Source organism: Perissodus microlepis, chromosome 4 (genome assembly GCF_051167445.1).
Source record: "Perissodus microlepis isolate ML-2025 ecotype Zambia chromosome 4, ASM5116744v1, whole genome shotgun sequence".
NCBI lineage: Eukaryota > Metazoa > Chordata > Actinopteri > Cichliformes > Cichlidae > Perissodus > Perissodus microlepis.
In genome coordinates, this window is record NC_140464.1 from 11,795,726 (window position 1) to 11,815,476 (window position 19,751).

At 41.1% G+C, this 19,751-nt stretch overlaps 1 protein-coding gene across 1 annotated transcript; it reads right to left on the reverse strand.

Annotated features, from left to right (window-relative positions):
- Nucleotides 1-48: 48 nt before the first annotated feature.
- On the reverse strand, nt 49-16,335 carry ppap2d (phosphatidic acid phosphatase type 2D). The gene is made up of 6 exons (XM_084925719.1): nt 15,645-16,335; nt 5,525-5,682; nt 5,061-5,350; nt 4,901-4,958; nt 1,817-1,993; nt 49-1,594 (listed from the first exon to the last, which is right to left on the reverse strand). The coding sequence occupies exons 1-6, from the start codon at nt 15,850-15,852 to the stop codon at nt 1,490-1,492; spliced, it is 996 nt and encodes a 331-aa protein (XP_084781845.1). The 5' UTR covers nt 15,853-16,335; the 3' UTR covers nt 49-1,489.
- Between the last annotated feature and the right edge of the window lie 3,416 nt (nt 16,336-19,751).

Below are 19,751 nucleotides of genomic sequence, written 5' to 3' on the forward strand. Positions count from 1 at the left end.
ACGTGTGCTAGGCACTTTTCAGTCTACATTAAAAAAAGACAGAAGAACTTTGAAACATTCAACATTCGATGGTTTAATGGTTTGGTTTTCTTTTGAGTACAGTGGTTATTTCTGCCGCTGTGGCATTCACAGACAAATCAAACAAACAAAAATATCTGGGAACACAAAAATATATATAGCTTTCTGATAACATCTGTGGCTCAGTCTAGTAGTTACAACAGGTACAAAAGCAACTCTCTGTACCCGATCGACAAAAACGTAAATACAAACACTTACATAAACATGTAAAAACGGTCCAAAATTTGAACTAATACTTGAAATTCTGTGGTTCTGTGGTTTATAAAATGAAATTGCTATTTACATTCAGTTTGAATAATTATCTTTTCATGAAAAGAATATAGTGTATGAGTCGGACATTAACAAAAATAAACACTGATTATTCAAACTTGTGATAAAATATATAATATTGATTATAATTAGAGGGTTCCACTATGTTCAAGTGCTATTAATAAAGACGCACAGGAGGACCGCTGGGATCGCGGCTGCACGGCTCCTGTCTGAGTGGCATAAATCAAGGTGCAGCTCAAGAGTTTGGAGTCCAGGGACAAAAGGTCAGAGGTTACAAAATTCAGTCAAAACCTCCACCTCTGAGACACAGTCAAAGTGGTTAGTAGCAGGAAAGTGGCAGTGAATGGGAAGAGAAATTACCTGGTCAGATTGCTCCCAGTCACTGACTTGGTTACTCAAAAGAGAAAGATGGCATTCTATCACAGCTCAAACATTGTTGTCCTTTGCTTACATGTGTTTTATCATGTAGTCACAGTGGTGTAGGGTCGACTTTTTAGGTTAGTGGCACGTCGTGCGACTGAAGGCAAAGATAGTTAGGAAGCCTGTGCTTGTTCCGTCACTTTGCACAGAGCTGTCTTTACATCTGAGGTCCGATGGTCTCAGTTAACAGCTGCTGGCTCATGTTTTCCAAGCTGAGCAAGGAATCAAAAACCAAAAACGGAGGCTGGTATTTTCTCAACTCTAACCCGAGACCAAAGGGTGACTGGCTCGGCTTTGAAAGCTAAGCAAACGCACTTGCCAAAGCCCTCCATACCAGAAGAAAACAAACTAGCTTTCAACTTTAGCAGCTTCTACAACTTATCTTGAAAAATAAACACTTTTAATCTTTTTTCATATATAAAAAAAATATTTCTAATATTACCACAAAGTTTGTTCCACTGGACGGGTTTGACTTGTAGTCTTGTTGCATTTATCTTATGTCTATATGTGTTAGATGACTGTATGTTTCCGTGTATATCAATATACCAAAAGTATAAGCAGGTTAGATTGTACTCTCAATATTTTCTTAGAACGATATCCTTTCTTCTAAACTAGTTCCTCAGTTCTTTGTGCTCCTCACCTGTGCTATCTACTGCTCTCCCTGTATTTCTGCAGTTCACTTCTCTGATCCTCCGATTCCTGAAATGATTGCATGCACCTGCTAACAGACAGTTTGCTGGCTGGACAGTGGACTCTCCAGGGACATGCTAGTGGGAGACCCGTCTGGGTGGGTGCAGGGCTTAAACATGGTGGAGATATAGAAGGCCTGCAGGCACAGACAAAAAAAAAAAAAAAAAAATGTCAGGAAAGATACGCAGACCACACATGCTGTCAATCACTCACTGTTTATAAACAGAGAGTGGAAATTGAGGGAGAAAGCATAGTGTTTGAGCTAACACAGTCAGCAGAAAGCAGCGAGAAACAAACCCTGCGAGGAAAAGGATAACTGGTATTCAGGCTATTAAGACAACAGTGAATTTTAACATACCACCCAGTATGCGGTGAGCCCTCCTTGAATAAAGCCTGTGAGGACATCAGTGGGATGGTGACGGTAGTCTGAGATGCGGCTCAATCCGGTGTAGACAGCGATCATTACTAAGAAGAACTGTATAAGTGGGCGCAATAGCCGAGCTCCTCGCCACGACAGCCGTGCCTGCAGGTAGAACTGCAAAAAAAGAAGATAAATACCATTATTATTTTCACTATTAAGTGAATATATGGCTATGGGCATTTATGTGCTAATGTATGCCCCCACAAACATAAATTTATGGTTATGTCTAATGACTGAAGTTCTATAAACTAAGTGGAACATGAACATCCATTTAATCTGCTGCCCAGAGGGGGGAAGAGAAGTTTGGCATGGTTTCATTAGCACTTTTTAAACCCAACTTCCTGCTTTTGTTCATCCTCATCCCGTGCATCAGCGCTACAGTACAGAGGTCCTGTTTGTGTGCGTGAAAATGGGGTCACAGGTCGAGCTGAATGCAGATGCAGGGCTCGCTTTATGAGGTGGCTGGAAGTATGTCTGAGTCAAACAGCCGCTGGGGAGCATGTGGCCTACATTACTGCTGGCAAGCCGATCCTCGCTGTCTCTCCTTTTCCTATCTTAACTGAGAACAGGTGTCACTATTCCTGCTGTACACACAAGTAGCTGGCAAGGTCGTGGTGGCGTGTAGCTGCAAGTCTGACACATTCTCACTAGGTTGTCTAAGCTCTGTCAAATAATTTGTAAGCAGCAACTTCTGTGTGTGCGTGCTTGTGTGGAGAAAAAAAAAAAAAACTAGGTTTTTGTTTTAGTCACGCCACTTCTTCCTTTCGGTTCGCTACCCTTTCATTCTTCTCAGTCAGTCCCACAATATTCATCCCTTTCTTTCTCTTTTTGTTCAAAAAGGAACATTTTGCTGTGGACTTGTAAAGAAAACTGTGCAGTAATTATGAGCCACCCCTCATTTCTTTATCTTTTGCTAGGTAAATAAGAAATAGATGTAGTGATTTGTTGAAACATAAATGTAGTGATTTGTTGAAAGATAAATTGATATTTTCTTTATTATTTTTAAACATAGCCTGAACTCTCTTGGGCAAGCTTCCCTGTAATTTCTTTAAGTAGTCTTCAAGAATAGTTCTCCAGGCATCTTCAAGGATATTCAAAGCTCTTCTGTAGCTGCTGGCTGCCTTTTGTTCTGTTCTCTTCCAGAATTTTTTGTTTTGCTCTTGTGAGGTCAGTCTATGACTGACAGTGTTCCATTGTGAATTTTTATATCCAGGTATGGTTTTACTGCACTGCATTGTCACGCTGAAAAATGAAACGACTGCCAATCAGATGCTTCAGAAATAGTATTCAGCGGTCAGTCAAAATCTGACGTACTTTCTTCATTCATATTTTCATCAATGCTGACAAGATCCCCAACGCCACTGACTGAAATACAGCCTCAAACCACGACAGAGCCTCCACCATGTTTTACAGATAGCTGTAGACACTCACTGTTGAACTTCTCTCCTGACCTTCTCTGTATTTACTCACAATGACTTGAAGATGTGACGTTTTTGTCTAATTTAGCATACTGGAGCATTTTCTTCCCGGTTTCCTTCTTGAAAGCAAACCTTCCACTGAGACCATCTCTAACAAGGTTTCAGCAAACAGTAGGTGGACAGGGCCAGCTGTTTCTCTGAGGTCCTGTGTCAGGTCTTTGCTGGATTTTTTTTCCTATTCTTAGGACATGACTTTCAAATACTGCTCATCTGCTGTAGATTTTTTTTCGTTTTTTTAGGCTTGAAACTTCGTATTTTGTCTTCCATTTATCTAGTTTCCTCAAATATTTTAAGGAAACAGTGTACACCATGCACAGATATGTAAAGTTTTTGAGCTAAATGCTCTTTGAGAATCACCTTGTTGGTGCAACCGTTATTTTATCCCTTTCGAACATTTTTTCCATAGATTCGGTTAAAGAAATGGGAAGAAATTATGTGTTTTGTCAAAGGCCGTTAGTAGCAAAGTACCTAAAAATATAATTTAGAATTGGTTCTTTGCTAGATTGAGACTAAGATAGGTGTTATGCTTGAACAATTCATAGGTCAGTGTTACAGTAAGTGGTCTGATGAACAACAACAAAAAAATCTTTCCTCTAGTCCCAGACAGATGGACTGAAGTGAAAATGAAAGAAGACTTTCAGAGAGTCTGGAAAACTACTGCTTAAGACAACTTTAAAAAAACAAAATCAACAACCTGCAAGTCTGGCTCTTTATAACTGAAATATACAGAAATAAGACACAGCACTGTACAAATAGAGGTGGTTTTCTCCTCACTTTGAGTTTTGAAAAGCAACAAATTATTTTTATTCATCTCAGCTGAATACAAATATTTATGTCACCTGAAAACCATCAATTAGCAGCTAGCGATGATGGCTATGTGAAGTATGTGAACGTTTCATAGACAATAATGTGCTTTTGTCTCCCTCTAACTGTCACTTCTCTCTCACAATGCGCCCATGACTACAGGGCAGTGTGCTGTGAGAGAAAAATGAAGAGATGGGGAGGGAGGCTTGGAGGGTTGAGAGGGTGTCTGTTGCTGAAAGAAGCCTGTCGATCTCTCAGCAGGCATATTCAGCTCTCCCCCCTCGACTAAATGAGACCCACAACAAGGCCTCCTCTGTCTGTGGAGTCTCTTCATCTATTCATGTTCCCTGTGGAAAACATTCTCCCTCATTCTCTACCCCACTCCAAATCCTCCTCCTCCCTATCTTTCTGTCTCACCAGCCCTTTTGGTTGGAAGCTGGCTGCCTGTAGAGAATTGGTTCTCTCAAAGATCGGGAACCGTGAATGTATTTAACAGCACATGGCTTGGTGTGTCTTTCCACATGTTCAATTAGCATTGTTCTCGGCCTCTAGTGGCTGGTGTTGTCTTTAAAAACTGAAAACAAAGCAAGAACTGTAATCTTCCTCTGATACTATAAACACCGGGGTGAATACAGTAATTACACAATATGAGCTCAGGTGTATGTAGAGGCCAACTTTCCAGATTTGTTTGGCGATAGACTGGGTGTGTTTGTTTGTTTGTGAAGCAAAGGTGACTTACTGCCAGATAAAGCATTGTGTACATCGCGAAGGAAGCATGGCCGGAAAAGAAGGACTTCCTGAAAGAGAAGATCCATAAAAGCAGCCAAATGTTACACATTAACTTAGGTTTCTGTATACAGCACCCTGAGAAAGCAGATAATTGCACATAAACCACACACCTTGCCTCCTCCTCCAACTTCTTCTCCGCACTGCAGACTATGGACTCTGCAGGGACATAGATGCCTTCCTTGCAGTTAATGGATGCATATGTGATGTTGCACACATCCAGGAAGTTGGGTCTCAGGCGACCTACGCTTAGCTTGGCCATGTTGGTGAGAGACTGACCAATACAACAGCCAAACAGGAAGCTTCCCAGTTCCTTGTACAGGCATGACACATAGCAGTTTCTAACAAAAGCTCGTGAGTGCACACCTCGGAAACGTACACGATAGCATTCACCTACAGCGATCTGAAAGAAACAAAGACAGGAGACAACTTTTAACTTGCCATACCGCCCGGCTGAACAAATACTGTGAAAGTATGTTTGTTTTACTTTTAAGCAAACACACGCATTTTACACTATAAGAAGATGATGATAGCTTTAACTCACTGTCCTTACACATAACATCAATTACTGTCTTACCGCTACACCAGTGATGGCGATGCCACCAGCGATGAGCAGGCTGTCGGGGATGGCCTCGGTCGTTATGTTGGGATAAGTGATGCTGGGGTCTCCGCAGAAAAAGCCTCGTTTGTAGGGAGTCACAAACTTCATCTCGCATGCAAAAAATGGGATGGAGGCTGGGGGGGGGGGGGGGGGGGGGAGTGGAGGCAGACAAAAAAAACAAAAGATGGCTTGATGAATATCTATTATGTGGTCTGTGTAACAACGATGACAAATAAAAGAGACAGCGCGATACATGGACAGCGGTACTGTCTACTCATATGAAAATGGCCTTCTAACATAATAAAGGGGGGTAGCATTAAAGCGTCAGTCATTTGGTGATATGAGTTCCAGATTCCTGGGGATCAGGGAATTCCACACATAGCTGCTTTCAACATGGGAGCAGGGAGAAGGAGAAGGCTGACAGACATGAAAAGACGTGAAAAATGGAGGCAGCATGACAGTGGAGAATTCAGATGAGGAAGGAGGAAGAAGTTATTGAGAGCATGTTACACAAAAACATCAGTGTGCTCAAAGAAGACAATAAAGTCACTGTGTATTGTTAAACAAGTATGTTTTCTTCAAGCCAAAAGCAGTGACTCACAGTTTAATCCATCTTAACTTATATTAACAACTGTCTCACATTATGTTTACTGGCTGGTCACTAATTATAAGAATTTACGCTATCAGGTGAAAGTGGCCAAGGTCTGGTTTGCTTAGGTAAACATCACCACGCAGTCTCATGATCAAAGTTCACTGGGGAAAATGTGCGTTTTAACCAGTTTTTAATGACAAATTGGAAGGTGGTGATTGTAGCTCCACAAACGAGGGCTGAGCTGCACGGCTTTTGTTCTGCATTGTACTTAACACTAATAGCCAATATCCCTCTAAAGTCCCAGCGTGCTCCATTTCTCTGTCCCTTATCCCATGTCCCCTTGTCACCCCATGGAATGCAGCGAGGACATGGGACTAATCATTAACCTCTGTGCCTCTCCCTATCATCCCAGGCCTGCTTGTTGGTTGGAACGCTCCCAGGCCAAAACACTGCTCCTGCCAGAGAATCTCTCAGACTACGTGACTGAAAAGAACACAGGATACACATTTAAAACCAGGCCAGAAGGATTCTCATTCAAACACATAAACAAGGGTCTGAAAACATTCCTTTGATCATGATAAATCACCAAATTTTGAAAGAAAAGAGTGGGAAATGAGTATTTGACGAACAGCAGGTAGCTACAGTTTGTTCACTTTGAGATCTGCCAAAACTGGCTCCGTATCAGCTTTAACCAAACACAGAGTCAGCTAAACTCCCATGCTGTTCATTCAACCTTAATGAACTTATTGATAGGCACGGGAGACGTGATTAAGGCTGGGATACAGTAAGACATAAGTCAAATGTGTGTGTGTTAAAAAAAAACTCTGCAGTCAAAGTCAAGCTGCCCTCACAGAAAGACAAAACAAAGACTAAAAACAAGCTCGCGTCCATATATTTCATGAGATGTTACGGCAGGGAAGGAGAGAGGGAAACATCCTGTAGACAGATAGCAGAGCCTGTGACGCCAGCACAGAGAGAAAACGCCTCACATCTGACCCCAATCTCTCACTCATCCCATCCAGATAACACATGTACAGATTCATCATATGGAAATTCAGCTCACCGATGTGCCTCATATAACAAACGCATTCATATTGATTATATATATATATATACACACAGGTGTGCCCTGTTTTGCTAGTAAAATAATCTATTAGAACATCTCCTTCTTCTATCTTGTGGTTATCCTAGTGAGAGTTTACATTAGCTAAGATCAATGGAGTACCTGTGTTTGCTTTTGTGCTAATTGGTAGATAAATAAATAACCTCAATGAGAGTTCATGTTTGCCTTTGTGTTACCTGCATGAAATGCATCTTTTTGAATCACTTGATCATAATACCCCTATGCATGTCATACCCAAGTGGAGACGTGAGGTATTTGATTCCACACCCAGATTTTTTTCTCCAGTACAGTCAGCTCCTTTCAAATAAGTGTTATGCAAAAGCCCCAACATGACAACAATCCACTAAAATAAAAAGCTGATGACATTTTGTAAGGACTTTTAAACTGACAGAGACATGCTGTGTTTGGGGGTAATCAAACACTGATGATACATTTTAGCATTTAATAATGAAACAAATACTTAAAACAACAACAAGTACTATTTTGTGTTGAACAGGGGCTTCTTTTGACCCTTTCTGGTTTCCATATAATCCATTAAAAGCCCCTCATCTGACTCCAGAAATCAGTATTTTGTTGTATTGACACAGAGATAATGGTGAGAAGCGCCATTAAAGTCCAAACACTTATACTGTAAGACTTTTTAAAGGCGAAGGAAGTGTCACGTCAGTCAGAGGCGGCTTGTAATGCTTCCCCATTTTTGCATGCAATAATCACTAAACATGACAAAAGTGGTTTAGTGGTTTAAAAAGCTCCTTGATAATATCACAAGAGAAAAACTGAGCAAACATACTTGAAACCACATTAGTTATTTAGTTTGTGAACAATCCTAAAGAAATTACAAGCTCCTATGTCACAGTCAACCTCTATGCTTTACAACTACATTCAAAATGTTTTCACAACATGACTGAAAAACACTCCACAGACTCTCACTTCATCTGTCAGGCAGCTGTGAGCCAACCTCTGCACCTGGCCAAGACATGCTCAAAAGAGAGCCAGACCAGGAAGGACACAAAAGGAGGCAGAGGAGTGGGCTGGCTCCAAGAGCCAAAATGTGCTGCTCACTGGGCCTAACATTCAAAGCAGGAATGCTTTCAAATAGTCAAAAGGATAGAAAGAAGAAGGGGAAAGAGGAAGGGAGGAAAAGAGGGGATATGTGCCTCTCTCTGAGAAACTGTTCTGGTTCTAATTTACACATCTATGACCACAGCCCAGAATGAGCTCACTGTGAGAGGAGAACAACAACAACCAAAAGCAACAAAATAAAGAAATAAAAAACAGCAAATGAAAAAAGTGGTTTAAGGAGGAGTGCAAAGAAAAGAGGGCAGATGGTAGGAATTCATCGACATACTTTCAAGTCATGTTGCTCAACATCTACTGATCAATTCATTGTCGGACTGGAAGCTAGGCTGCGATGCATGGCCACAAGGGCGGAGAACTGACAAGTGTGTGTGTGTGTGTGTGTGTGTGTGTGTGTGTGTGCAGTAAAACTGGGGTGAGAAAAACTGGAAAGATGGAGCCAAGAGAGATGCAGCAAAGGTTCCTCTTTAAAGAACAGCAGACGGAGGCGATTAGTGGTGGTTCTGGAATGTGAGGGTCAGAGATCTGGGCTCTGCTGGGACCCGCTCTGTAAACACGACCCCGCCTCAACAGGCAGAATACCCCCCGACACACATACAGACCGAACACATACACATAAAAAAAAAAAAAAACCACACTAAGATGCAAACAAACCAAATCCACAGCCGCATAGATTAACAAGACAACCAAAACACACCACAAAAAAAAACACCTGGAAAAAATTAACCAACCATGCCAGAGCCATGAACCACAGAAAAAACCCCTAACGATCCAAAACACAGCCATTAATGCAGACACCACAATCACTATCACAGAGCTAAATTCACTCGTATGGATGCTGCTGCTTCTATCACTAAAACACAGCCTGTGTATACTCATGGATTAGCATGACATATCCTAAAGCTATCTCCAAGCCACAGTAATGGTCATCTGTTTCCATCACACTCAATAATATTTGACTGCACAGGCCTCTTTCTACTTTTGCCCTTTGATAAAGCTAGAGGACAGACTGTTAGTGACCTGTCAACACAGAGCCATGTGGCCTGCAGGACCTGGGACCGGGATGAGCGTGGCCTGTGCAGCACCCTTCACGGGTGGTCCACCCACACTGAGCTCTTCACCTGCTTGCATGTGCCAGGAGATCACAACTAAATTTTAAGGTGCTTATTTACCTTCAAGTCAAACTTTCAAAAATAATAAGCCAGTGAACTGTATCGCGCAGTGTTGTAATTTGAATCTCTGCGAGGTTGATAATCCCCAGTAACAACATTACAAGGAAGCAGCGTGACGGCATTCCTAGTACGCTCATAAATGGCAGTCTGCAGATGGACTGGGTGGGTTTTTGCAATTATTTGTGCAATAATGACTGAAGCTGTCTTCATAAGATCTGTTATTTCATCTAATCCCTTCTCAGTTTGAGATCATTATAGGCAGAGTTGAGAATTTGTACCTGAAACAAAAGACTCTGTTTTAAAAGTTAGTCCAGAGAGAGTCTGTGCGCCTCACTGCATAATTCTCTATCACACAAAAGAACAAACACACACAGGCAGTTGTACTGTAGGGCAGGTAAGTCAGCAGGTGAAGTCATTCGCACCAAGGCTGTGATTATTATTGGCAACCGCGGATGGCAAAAAACTCAATTAAAGTGCAGTGTGTGAATGACAGGTACATCCTGTTCTTCCTTGGTGGCCCAATCCAGGTAAGGGAGGAATGGGGGAAGAGTAAGTGTTTGCCTCCTTACTGACACACACACACACCCACACACACTCTTTTACTTTCCCATAATTGGCCGGACTGTTCTGGGAGATGGGTCTGTTTTGTCTGCCCTGATGGCGTCGACGAGAGATTTTTAAGTGAAGAACAAAGGCGGGCTGAGAAGCCGCAACAGAGTTTTGTTAACCATCTGCTATCATCAACATCTGCTGCAGCAGGACTCCACACACACACTGTTTAAGTACACCCACTGCTTCATTTATCAGCCCATACCCAACTCATTAATGTAGGCAAAAACAGGGGCCCCAGAAAGAAACAGTCGACCGCTCAAAGCACCTCGCTGGCCAAAAATGTTAATATTTATGGAGGTTTAATGCACTACATTAATAACTCAACACAGAGCAAATGCAAACCCTACGTCTCCATGACCATGAAAAATAAAACACAATGACGCTTAAAAACTTAGCTTTTTTCAACTCCTAACAGTGCACCAGGAGATTTCTTGCCTGCCCTTTCCACTGTTACTGTTGCCACTAGCCAGTAGAGACATGCTTCCCACAGTTGCTTCTGTTCTCGCCACACTTCAGTGCCTTGCTTCCTGGAGCCTGACTCTGGAGTTCAGGGCCTGAGCGGGGAAGTTTGAAGCAGTCTGTCTGTCTGTCTGATTCAGCAAGAACATAAAGAACCCGCCACTGTGGTGCATATCTTGGAAACTTTAAAGAGTTCCCCAGTGGTTTTTGTGGCATGAAGGTAAGGGCGTGCATTGTGAGGTGAGAGCTGCCAGTCTGCAATGTGAAAATGACACAGGATTTTGGTTTAGACTGCTGGAGAGGTATTTAGCATGGTACAACATGATTGCGGTGGCACTCTATGGATGGAAAAAGTTCAAACCTGCAGGGCTGTTTTGTCAGAGTGTTCGGATTTGCAGGGGAATGTGCTGTTAGGACAGTCAGAGCTTGAGATGATTAAGGGAGAATAGTCTCCAGCAGGTGAGATGAGACACAATGATAAAATGTACCCGATGATGTGTAACCATGCAATGGCGCCAAGAGGGAATGTCTAAGCTTTCTTATAGGGAGACAGACAGAAGACAAATCGTTAGTTCTAACAGACGAAAAGGCGGAGTTACAGCCTGTATTCGGAGTCAGGTAGACAGTCTTCTGGTATCCTTTCCAGGACCATTGGAGCTAATGAGCGCTGAGGATTAGAGCGATACACACATCTTTATTCGCTCATTATAGCTAATACCTATGGACCACCCTGGGCACTTATGGAATCGTCATCTAGGAGAAGATTACAGCTGTCTCATTAAAAGTACATTTGAAGCTATCTGCTGTCTGAACATTTCATATCTGGTTCTGAGTACTACTTCCTCACTGAGATATAAACAGACAGCTGTGTATAGGATCCCTCGAGCAACCAGGGATTTGACCCCTGACCCCTACTGTAGATCCTCTGCCTCCTCAGTCTTTCCGTATCTTACTCTGCTCTCCACCCTTGGGGCTTTTCCTTCATTCAAGCTCTTACTTGCCCCTCAGCCTATAGATACGTGGGACTTAGTCGATTCCAGCGTGCTAATGGGTGAAGGAAGATGTACCGAAAAGTGGAGTGAATAGGCCCATGTGGTCTGTCTGAGCAACAGCGCACTTAATGGATTCCTGTAACTCTGCAGCACTGTCAAACGGGAAGGAGATGCATTAATAGACTAAGAGGGGACAGAAAGCGAAATCAGTTCTTCCACTAGCTAATGATTTGACTGAGCCATTTTTAATGGCGCTCCATCTGTCAGCCGCAGACTGACGCCAATGTTTTCCATAACTTCAGAGAGTCAGGGCCTAAGACGCACAGCAAAACAAGACCGGCAAATTTGTCAACAAACAGCAAGCACATGGCAGCTGTAGTAGGGTAGTTAACAGCGATGACTCATACACATACAAACACCCACACCCACACTTTCACACATACGCACACAATTTAATATTTCGGAGCCTATACACAACTGCACGCTCTGACATGTCAGCCTTTTGCTGCCTGACTCACTTGGCAGCTTTCTCTGCCAAATAAGTATAACCTAAAATCCTCTAACAAAAATCTGACACCCGCCCAAAACACATGGAGACGTAAAACACACTCACACGCCTCACTACATCAGTGGGACACCTTTGGTCCCAAAGTAGAGCTCGGCTGAAGAAAAGATAATAAAAAGAGAAGAGGATATAAGTGGATGTGGGGTAGAAAGAGGCAGGCCTTTCAGTATTCAGATCACTTAAGTAGATACCAGTCATCTTGTTCTGGCAAGCTGCTTCATGTCTTGACACACATACAACAGCAATCAACTGTTTCCAGCTTTCTCTTTCTATTGTACACAAAAACACAATCCATGTAAATTGTATCATTTTAACCACGGCTATGATCTTTTGCATTTCAGGCATGTGTGAAAATGGCATAGCTCTGTAATTAACCTCTAGAGAAAAGTCATGCCTCATAACATTCTTTATGTTTCACTTATATTGGATGAGCTTTTGTTGTGCAGCAGGCTACTCAAGTGCTGTTTTCATTCAGTTACCCTTAAAGAGAGTTACTTTATTATGGCGATGATAGAGTCAGGGCCACCTGCGCAGGAGGGAAATAGCAGCATAGTCTAGAAGTCTTGTCCCTGCACGCTCGTCAGATATGACAAAAACCTCAAACCTCCTGACATGTGCGTGGCTGGGCTCTACATAGTACATGCAGCCACAGGGTGAAAAATATTGTCATCTCTCTTTGAGTCCCAGTCCCAGCAATAATGCATGCAGACACTTTAGCACACAGGCAAAGACTTGAAAACAAATTGCAGTTTGCAAATCACATGGAACTTACTGGCACTGAGCTTAACCAAAACAATCTATCTCTGTCAGGCATCATGTGCATGCCCGAACACCCCCATAATCAACACTATGATACGCAAAGTACAACAATATTAGACAAGCCTGGTGTTGAGAAAGAATCAGGTCAGGTAAACTCAGCCAAAGCCTCAGTTAATGAGTTCAATGTCACCACATTCCACAGACAGATTAAAGCTCATTCAACACCACAACATACTGGTTTCACATCGCCACTTCAAATGTGAATTAAGCCCTAAAGAGACAGCGATAACCTCAGAACATTGCAGAATCCCTCTTCAGCTGATTGCATAAAGAGTGGCGGTGCTTCAGGGCCAAATTCCACTTTTACAGTTGTGAATGAGCCCCTTTAAAGGATGAATAACGCTGGTGGGTCAACTGTCTGAGGGAATCTGATAAAGGCACTTTTAAGGGAATTTTTGATTAGTCAGACATATGAGGGTCAAGAGAAATGAAGGGTCCAATTCATTTCCAACAATTGATGACATTCAATGCCAAATGCCCATACATGAGTCAATGTCGGGCTTTTGCGAGACAGATACAGTCAGGATGGAGTAATCCAATAGCCCACACAGCACCGTATGCAACAATAGGGGGAAATAATGCCTTGTACTGTAAATTACATCTTATTTCAGGACATTTGATTGTTATGTGACATATAATAGCTAGCGTTGTGGTCTCACTGTGCTTAATAAAACTGAAAAAAAAAGACTACTTCTCAAAATCAGTAAGATAAATCTCTTTAATCACAAACTCTAATACCTTGTGCCTTCGCATTATTACTGCAAGTCATTATTTGAAAACGTGTAACAGTATGTTCTCAGACACGTTTGCTGCCAAAGTGTACCAGGAACATATCAAAGAATCAAATCAAACTGGGACTTTAGAGATTGCTGAGCTTTGACTTGAACGTTTTAGTCCAACAAACTTTATAAATCCGCTCAGCTGTGTTCAGCTTGATGCCCAGCAACACAGGCTCAGAACTGTTATCTGTTCAGACCGGGGCTAAGAAGGGTCAGAGCACACAGTTTTTTGAGAAAGCTAGTGGCGTGCTTGGTTTATGTCTTAAGGGAAGAACTGAGAGAGCCCATTTCCTACACTTTCCTGACTGATGCTTGGTTGCTAGCCTCTTCCTAAACCCAGAACAAAGCTGCAGAAAAGTGCACAAACTAAACAGCTAATAGTATACCTGCAGGGGTTAAGAATAACATAGTACAGAATAGAAAAGTGACTACCTCGACCTGTCATCGAGTTTGCCAGGCTACTTCCTAAGATTTAACGGCCAAGCCTGAGACCTGTCGGTCTGCCTAGACGGGTTCTGGCTTCAGTTGCAGCTGAAACACTAATTCACACAACACTGGTGCTCCCTTCCCTTTCGCAGTCATGTGAGATGACGACATGGAATTTATGAATTATGTATTATTACACAAACAAACAAACTCTGTGTACAAATTTTAGGAGGATTTCTAGTAATAGAAAGGGGCTGAAGTACAGTTAATGAAACAATTACAAGCAAAAATACCTTTCTGAGGTATTTTACAAATTTCAGGTGGAAGTAGAACTCTTTTTTTCTTCCTTTAACTTTTCTATATTCCCTATACCCTTTGTGGCTTAGCACTGGCCCTGAAAACAACACAGAAGCATTAAAGTCCTTAGATATGGTTCATTACATCATTAGAAAACAAAACATGTGATTTGGTTCTACTATCTTTAAAAAGGTGGCACTAAAAACAGGCCTAAAGCACATGTCAACATGCATAACAACCTTTTAGTTTGATTCTGAACAATTGTAACTCTTCAACTTGAGTGTTTGAGGTTCTGTTTGTTCTGCTGCATTGCAAGTTCAATCTCACACTGGCCATAATAAGTAGATTTTAAGAATACACTGAGAGAGTATTCGACCAATCTTAAAACACTTGGAAGAACAGAATGACAATTTGTTTCCCTTTTACTGAATGAAAGCAATCTGGACAATCACGTTATAGCCTGTGTTAGTGACTATTACTGCTTTTATCGTTTATTTGATATGAATCAACTGCCAGTTTGTTTTTCTCCATAATAAGTTAACTTTTTTTGGTTGTGATTAGTATCTCCGTTGGCTCTCATTTCTGTGTTGATTGTGGCCTTGGCAGTTTTTGTTTCTTGATGTGAAGCTTGCTAGTTATATTAAAGCAACGCTTCTGTGCTCACTGTGGTGAATTATTGGCTACAAACAGTAAGCTAACCCTGAGAGAGGCTAAAGAGCTCTGCATAGAGGTAATTCAGCACCAGATCATACGCACGGGGCACGTTTTTATCCTTATTCCCACGTTCTTCTCCCGGGAAATTTGGGAGTTACCATGGGAACTGATGAATTCCCGGGACAACTCAGCTGCTGCCAGCTGAGCCCCCACCCACATTTTCCCCGGTTCTTCCCTCCCTCCTGCCCCCACGTGCATGTAGAGGGGACCGAGCTGAAGTTTTCTGCTCTAGTCTGAGCAGTTTCCACTTGACTTCTGGAAAAATGCTTTGCAGCTTCGTTAACTTTAACAAATCCCAATCCAGCGTTGGATAGTTTGTGCTTTTTTGCCCCTTGTCTGAAACCAACTTTGTTTATGACATTAGGGGAAAAGCAAATACAGAATTCAAGAGTCATTAAAACACTGATCTTGGTATTTAAAGATTTAAATTAGTACACTTGTTAAGTGAAATAGTAACACAAATTCTTACCAATACAAAGGCACAACACATCCAAACAAACAAGCATCTTCCTCTTGGTGCAAAACGAGCTTTCCACCTCAGGTTGGGTGAGGAATTGTTTCCCAGCTCCGTTCTCCTTCCCTTCCCCGGATCCTCCGCTGTCAGCTAACCGCCGCTGGAGCTCCTCATCCTGGGGGAGCATGCTGCTGTGAGTACCGGTGGAATTTAACTTCTGCATGTCTCTGGCTGGTTAAAAGTTAATGACAACTTGTTCGAATGTGGTTCCAGTAAGTCCTTTACGTTTGTAGTGGCTGGCAAACGATGAAAATCCCAAAAACTTTAAGTCCATCCGTCGTCGGTGCGCCAAATCATGTCAACTAAAGTTTGACAGCAGGAGACCCTGGTCAAGCAACCGGCCGCGAGGTGAGGTTACGTCGGTCATCCAAAGGCAAGAGAGGGGGGGGGGGGGTAAAGCAAGGCAGGAGAAAACCAGACAGAGGAAAACAAGCATCCGACTAAACCGAGTCACAACAAACTTCTACCGCTGGAGCGTGCTCTACAGACTACTTTGAAACGTCCCGAGCGAAACATGTATGCAGCAGCGCACATTAATGGAACTTCAAAATAAACCCCGTGACTGCTCCTCCTATCCCAAGTCGAGTAGCGCTGATGCGTTTAAGTTGGTTATTTCCGGTATGTGGTAGTGGGTTTGACTTTACGCATTCTGTTGGGGCAAGGAAAAAAAACTTAGAAAATCAATATGTAACTATCAGACTGGAGCTTGCTAACAAGTTCGATTCATTTGACCTCATGACCGCGTACATGTCCATGCCTTAAACTGCCTCGCCAGTGTCAGGACGTGTCCCACATACAACTTCTGGAGTTCAGAGGACATGTGGGTTGTTGTTGGTTTTTTTTAAGAGTTTGTTGTTCATAAATTTTACACAATCAAAACAACAAACCAAAACCAAACAAAACGAGGGTATAAATACATTCCATAATAATGATGTGTAGTGTGTCCTTGTTGAAAGTAATCTTATATCCTTTGTTGTGATGACTTTTTAATGGCATTTTTATTGCACTGAGCCTTATGCCTTAATGGGCACACGACTTCCTCACTATAGAGCTAATTTAATTTCCATAATATTGACTGCTGCTTGATTGTCTGCCAGGCCACTCAATAAAACAATCTGAACGCGTGATATAAGTCTAGTCTTTGCCCCACTGGCATAAGGGCTTTATGAAATATCATGATATTTCATTTGTTAATCCAAAGCTGTATAGGTCATTTGATTCCTTTCGTTATTAAAGCTTTTGTTCGTTGGAGGTATCCTGCCACCTGCTGTAAAGATTAAAGTACTGCTGCTTCGCCTCTGAAAAGTTCATCAGCTTTTTTAAAATTGATACTTTAAGTTATTCATCCATCTGCTGATGCTCAAGCTGTTATTTCTATTATAAATTATTCGTCTACCTTATTCATTAGTTATTAGGCTTTGAATGGCCAAAAGCACCTATTGTAATTTCACATCTAATTTTCAAAATCTCTAATTTTCTATAGCGCAATCGACCATCAGCCTGATGGAAATGGAGACTCCTTTTTTTTAACTGAAAACTGAATGTTACCTGGAAAACATACAAGCACTGTTTTAATATTTCTCCACTTTTTATGCTTCTTTCATTTTTTTTTTTACATACTGTAAAAAGTAGACGTTAAAGCCTACTGTGAGACAAAACCTTGAAATCATTGATGTTCAGAGGGTGCATTAGTGCATTCATAGGGTTACAGGTAAACAAATATATGTCACTCTTGTTTTTTCTGACTCAGTTCTTTTATTTCATAACCTTTGATGCATCTGCTGTGCAAGCAAATGGCACAAAAAGTTTACGATATGGATCTAAACTGACTTTTGGATTAGCAGGTTAACCCTTATTGTCTAGGTAAAAGCTTTGCACATTTGCAATGAGCACCAAAAGCTAGATTATAACTGCATCACATATCGCTCATTGCTTCATTTCAAAAGCCTTCCAGTAGTGGTCATTTTTATGGATGTTTTCAGAGCTCTTTCATTTTTACTTTTTTTTAATTTTTGTTAAAAAAAAAGAGAGAAAATGTGTATTCATATTTGGATAAACTTTTTAAGAAAAGGAAAAATGTCAATATAGGAGTGTGGTCCCAATTAATAATGGATTATCTTGTATTTTCCATAATTTTTTTTAAAAATCTGCTAAATCTCTGTAAACTAAAAATGTGTATCAGTCCATCGATGCATTTTCTTAGCTGCTTATCCATTTTACAGCTGCAACTTAGCCAAGTTGTAATTAGTCCATGCTCACATTCACACCTACAGTACTTCATCACCTTCTTGAGTCACCACTAATTTCTTTATTTAGTGACTTACTGAAATATGAAAACATCCAAGGAAATACAATTTATTAGGCAAAAACAGAGTTTGTACAATTCTAATGAACTTGAAAATCAACATTATGTATGATCACCTTAATTCCTCAACATAGCCTGAACTCTCTTTCTTGTAATTTCTTCCATTTCAAGTGGAAATGAAAAAACATCCCAGGCTACACAAAGGACATTCAACGCTATTTTTTGGGTGCTGGCTGCCTTTTAATCCATTTTCTGTCATCGTGATCCCATGCTGCTTCAATAATGTTGAGGTCTGGGCTCTGGGGAGGCCAACCTGTGACTCATAGTGTTTAATTGTGTAGTTTTCTATCCATGAGTGCCTTTACTGCACTGACAGTGTGTTTGCAATCATGCTAAAAAAATAAAGTGGTTGCTAATCTGAGACTTTCCAAATAGTTTTTTATTTGCTGGATTAAAACTCTGATGCCACTTTTCTGCCGTTGTAATTCCATCAGTTTTGAGAAGATCCCTGACAGCACCAGTGTTGGGAAAGTTACTTTGAAAAAGTAATTAATTATAGTTACTAGTTACTTCTTCAAAAAAGTAACTGAGTTACAAGATTCTAAAGTAATTAATTATTTGAAAAGTAACTATTGTATTACTTTAAAAAAAAATGTTTAACCCTCTGGGGTCCAGGGTATAATTGGCTATTTTTAACTACTTTTGATGTTTCCTCTACATTTCACCTTTAAAAACTATTTACTTTGCCTTGTTTGGTATCATCAGCACAACCTCACGTGTCTGAATTTACAGTTACGTTTTCATTTTGACATACTGTATTAACACAATTGATCTAAAATCAGACAAAAAACATAACATTTGAGTAGAAAAAAGTTATATTTTTTACTGTAACAACCACAAACATGTTTAATGAATCATATTTCATAACTTTAAATACAAATATAAATTGTTCAAGTTTTGCAAACAACAAAGTTATTTGCAGCCATTTACCTTTTACCATTTTTTTATAACCATTTCAAACTATTGACATAACAATCAGCTGTTCTGCATTCAATAAGATGCCACACAAATTATTTGTGCCACTCCAAAAATTTCTGTCCACTATAAAGGAGAACATCACAGCCTGATACCTGCAGGTCTGACAGCATGTGTACCACTCCTGTTTTCTACCTGGAGACAGCAGTCGCCTCATTGTTCTGACACACAACACAAAACTATCCACAACACTACACACTAACTACACAAGACAAGACATTAACTACACACTCCAAACACGCTAAACGTCACAAATCTCTCACATCTCAAAACTCAGTCTCTCTCTTTTTCTGCTCTCTCTCTCTATTTCTCACCATCACTCCTAAAACTTCCCCCTCTTCCTAAACAACTAAATGTGATGTTGTCATATCATTTTTGATTGGTCGACATGGTGCATTTTTCCACCAACACGAAAGGGTTGTTTTTTGTTTTGGTTTTTTGAGGGGGGTTTTGGTCATAAGCAGAGAGTGCTTGCTAGCGCTTTTCCTTAGACAGTAAACATGATGAAACTATTCAGGAAAAAACACGCGTATGTATTGTTTATCATGACTCTGGTTTTACGTGGCCTATCAACACAATTTAAAAACTGGTATCTATCACCTTGTTACTTTGTCATCTTGAAGTGGTCCTGTGATTGCCTTACCACAACTACTTTATTCTCCCTCAGTCAAACAGCAGCACTCATTGGCTCCAGGTGTTGTGCCAGAAAGTGATTGCCGTCC

Coding starts and splice junctions, on each gene's coding strand:
- ppap2d (XM_084925719.1), bottom strand. CDS start 15,852: ATGCAGAAGTTAAATTCCACCGGTACTCACAGCAGCATGCTCCCCCAG. Junction 5,351..5,524: donor TCGCCATCACTGGTGTAGCG/GTAAGACAGTAA, acceptor TGTTTCTTTCAG/ATCGCTGTAGGTGAATGCTA. Junction 1,994..4,900: donor ACACAATGCTTTATCTGGCA/GTAAGTCACCTT, acceptor CTTTTTTTGCAG/TTCTACCTGCAGGCACGGCT.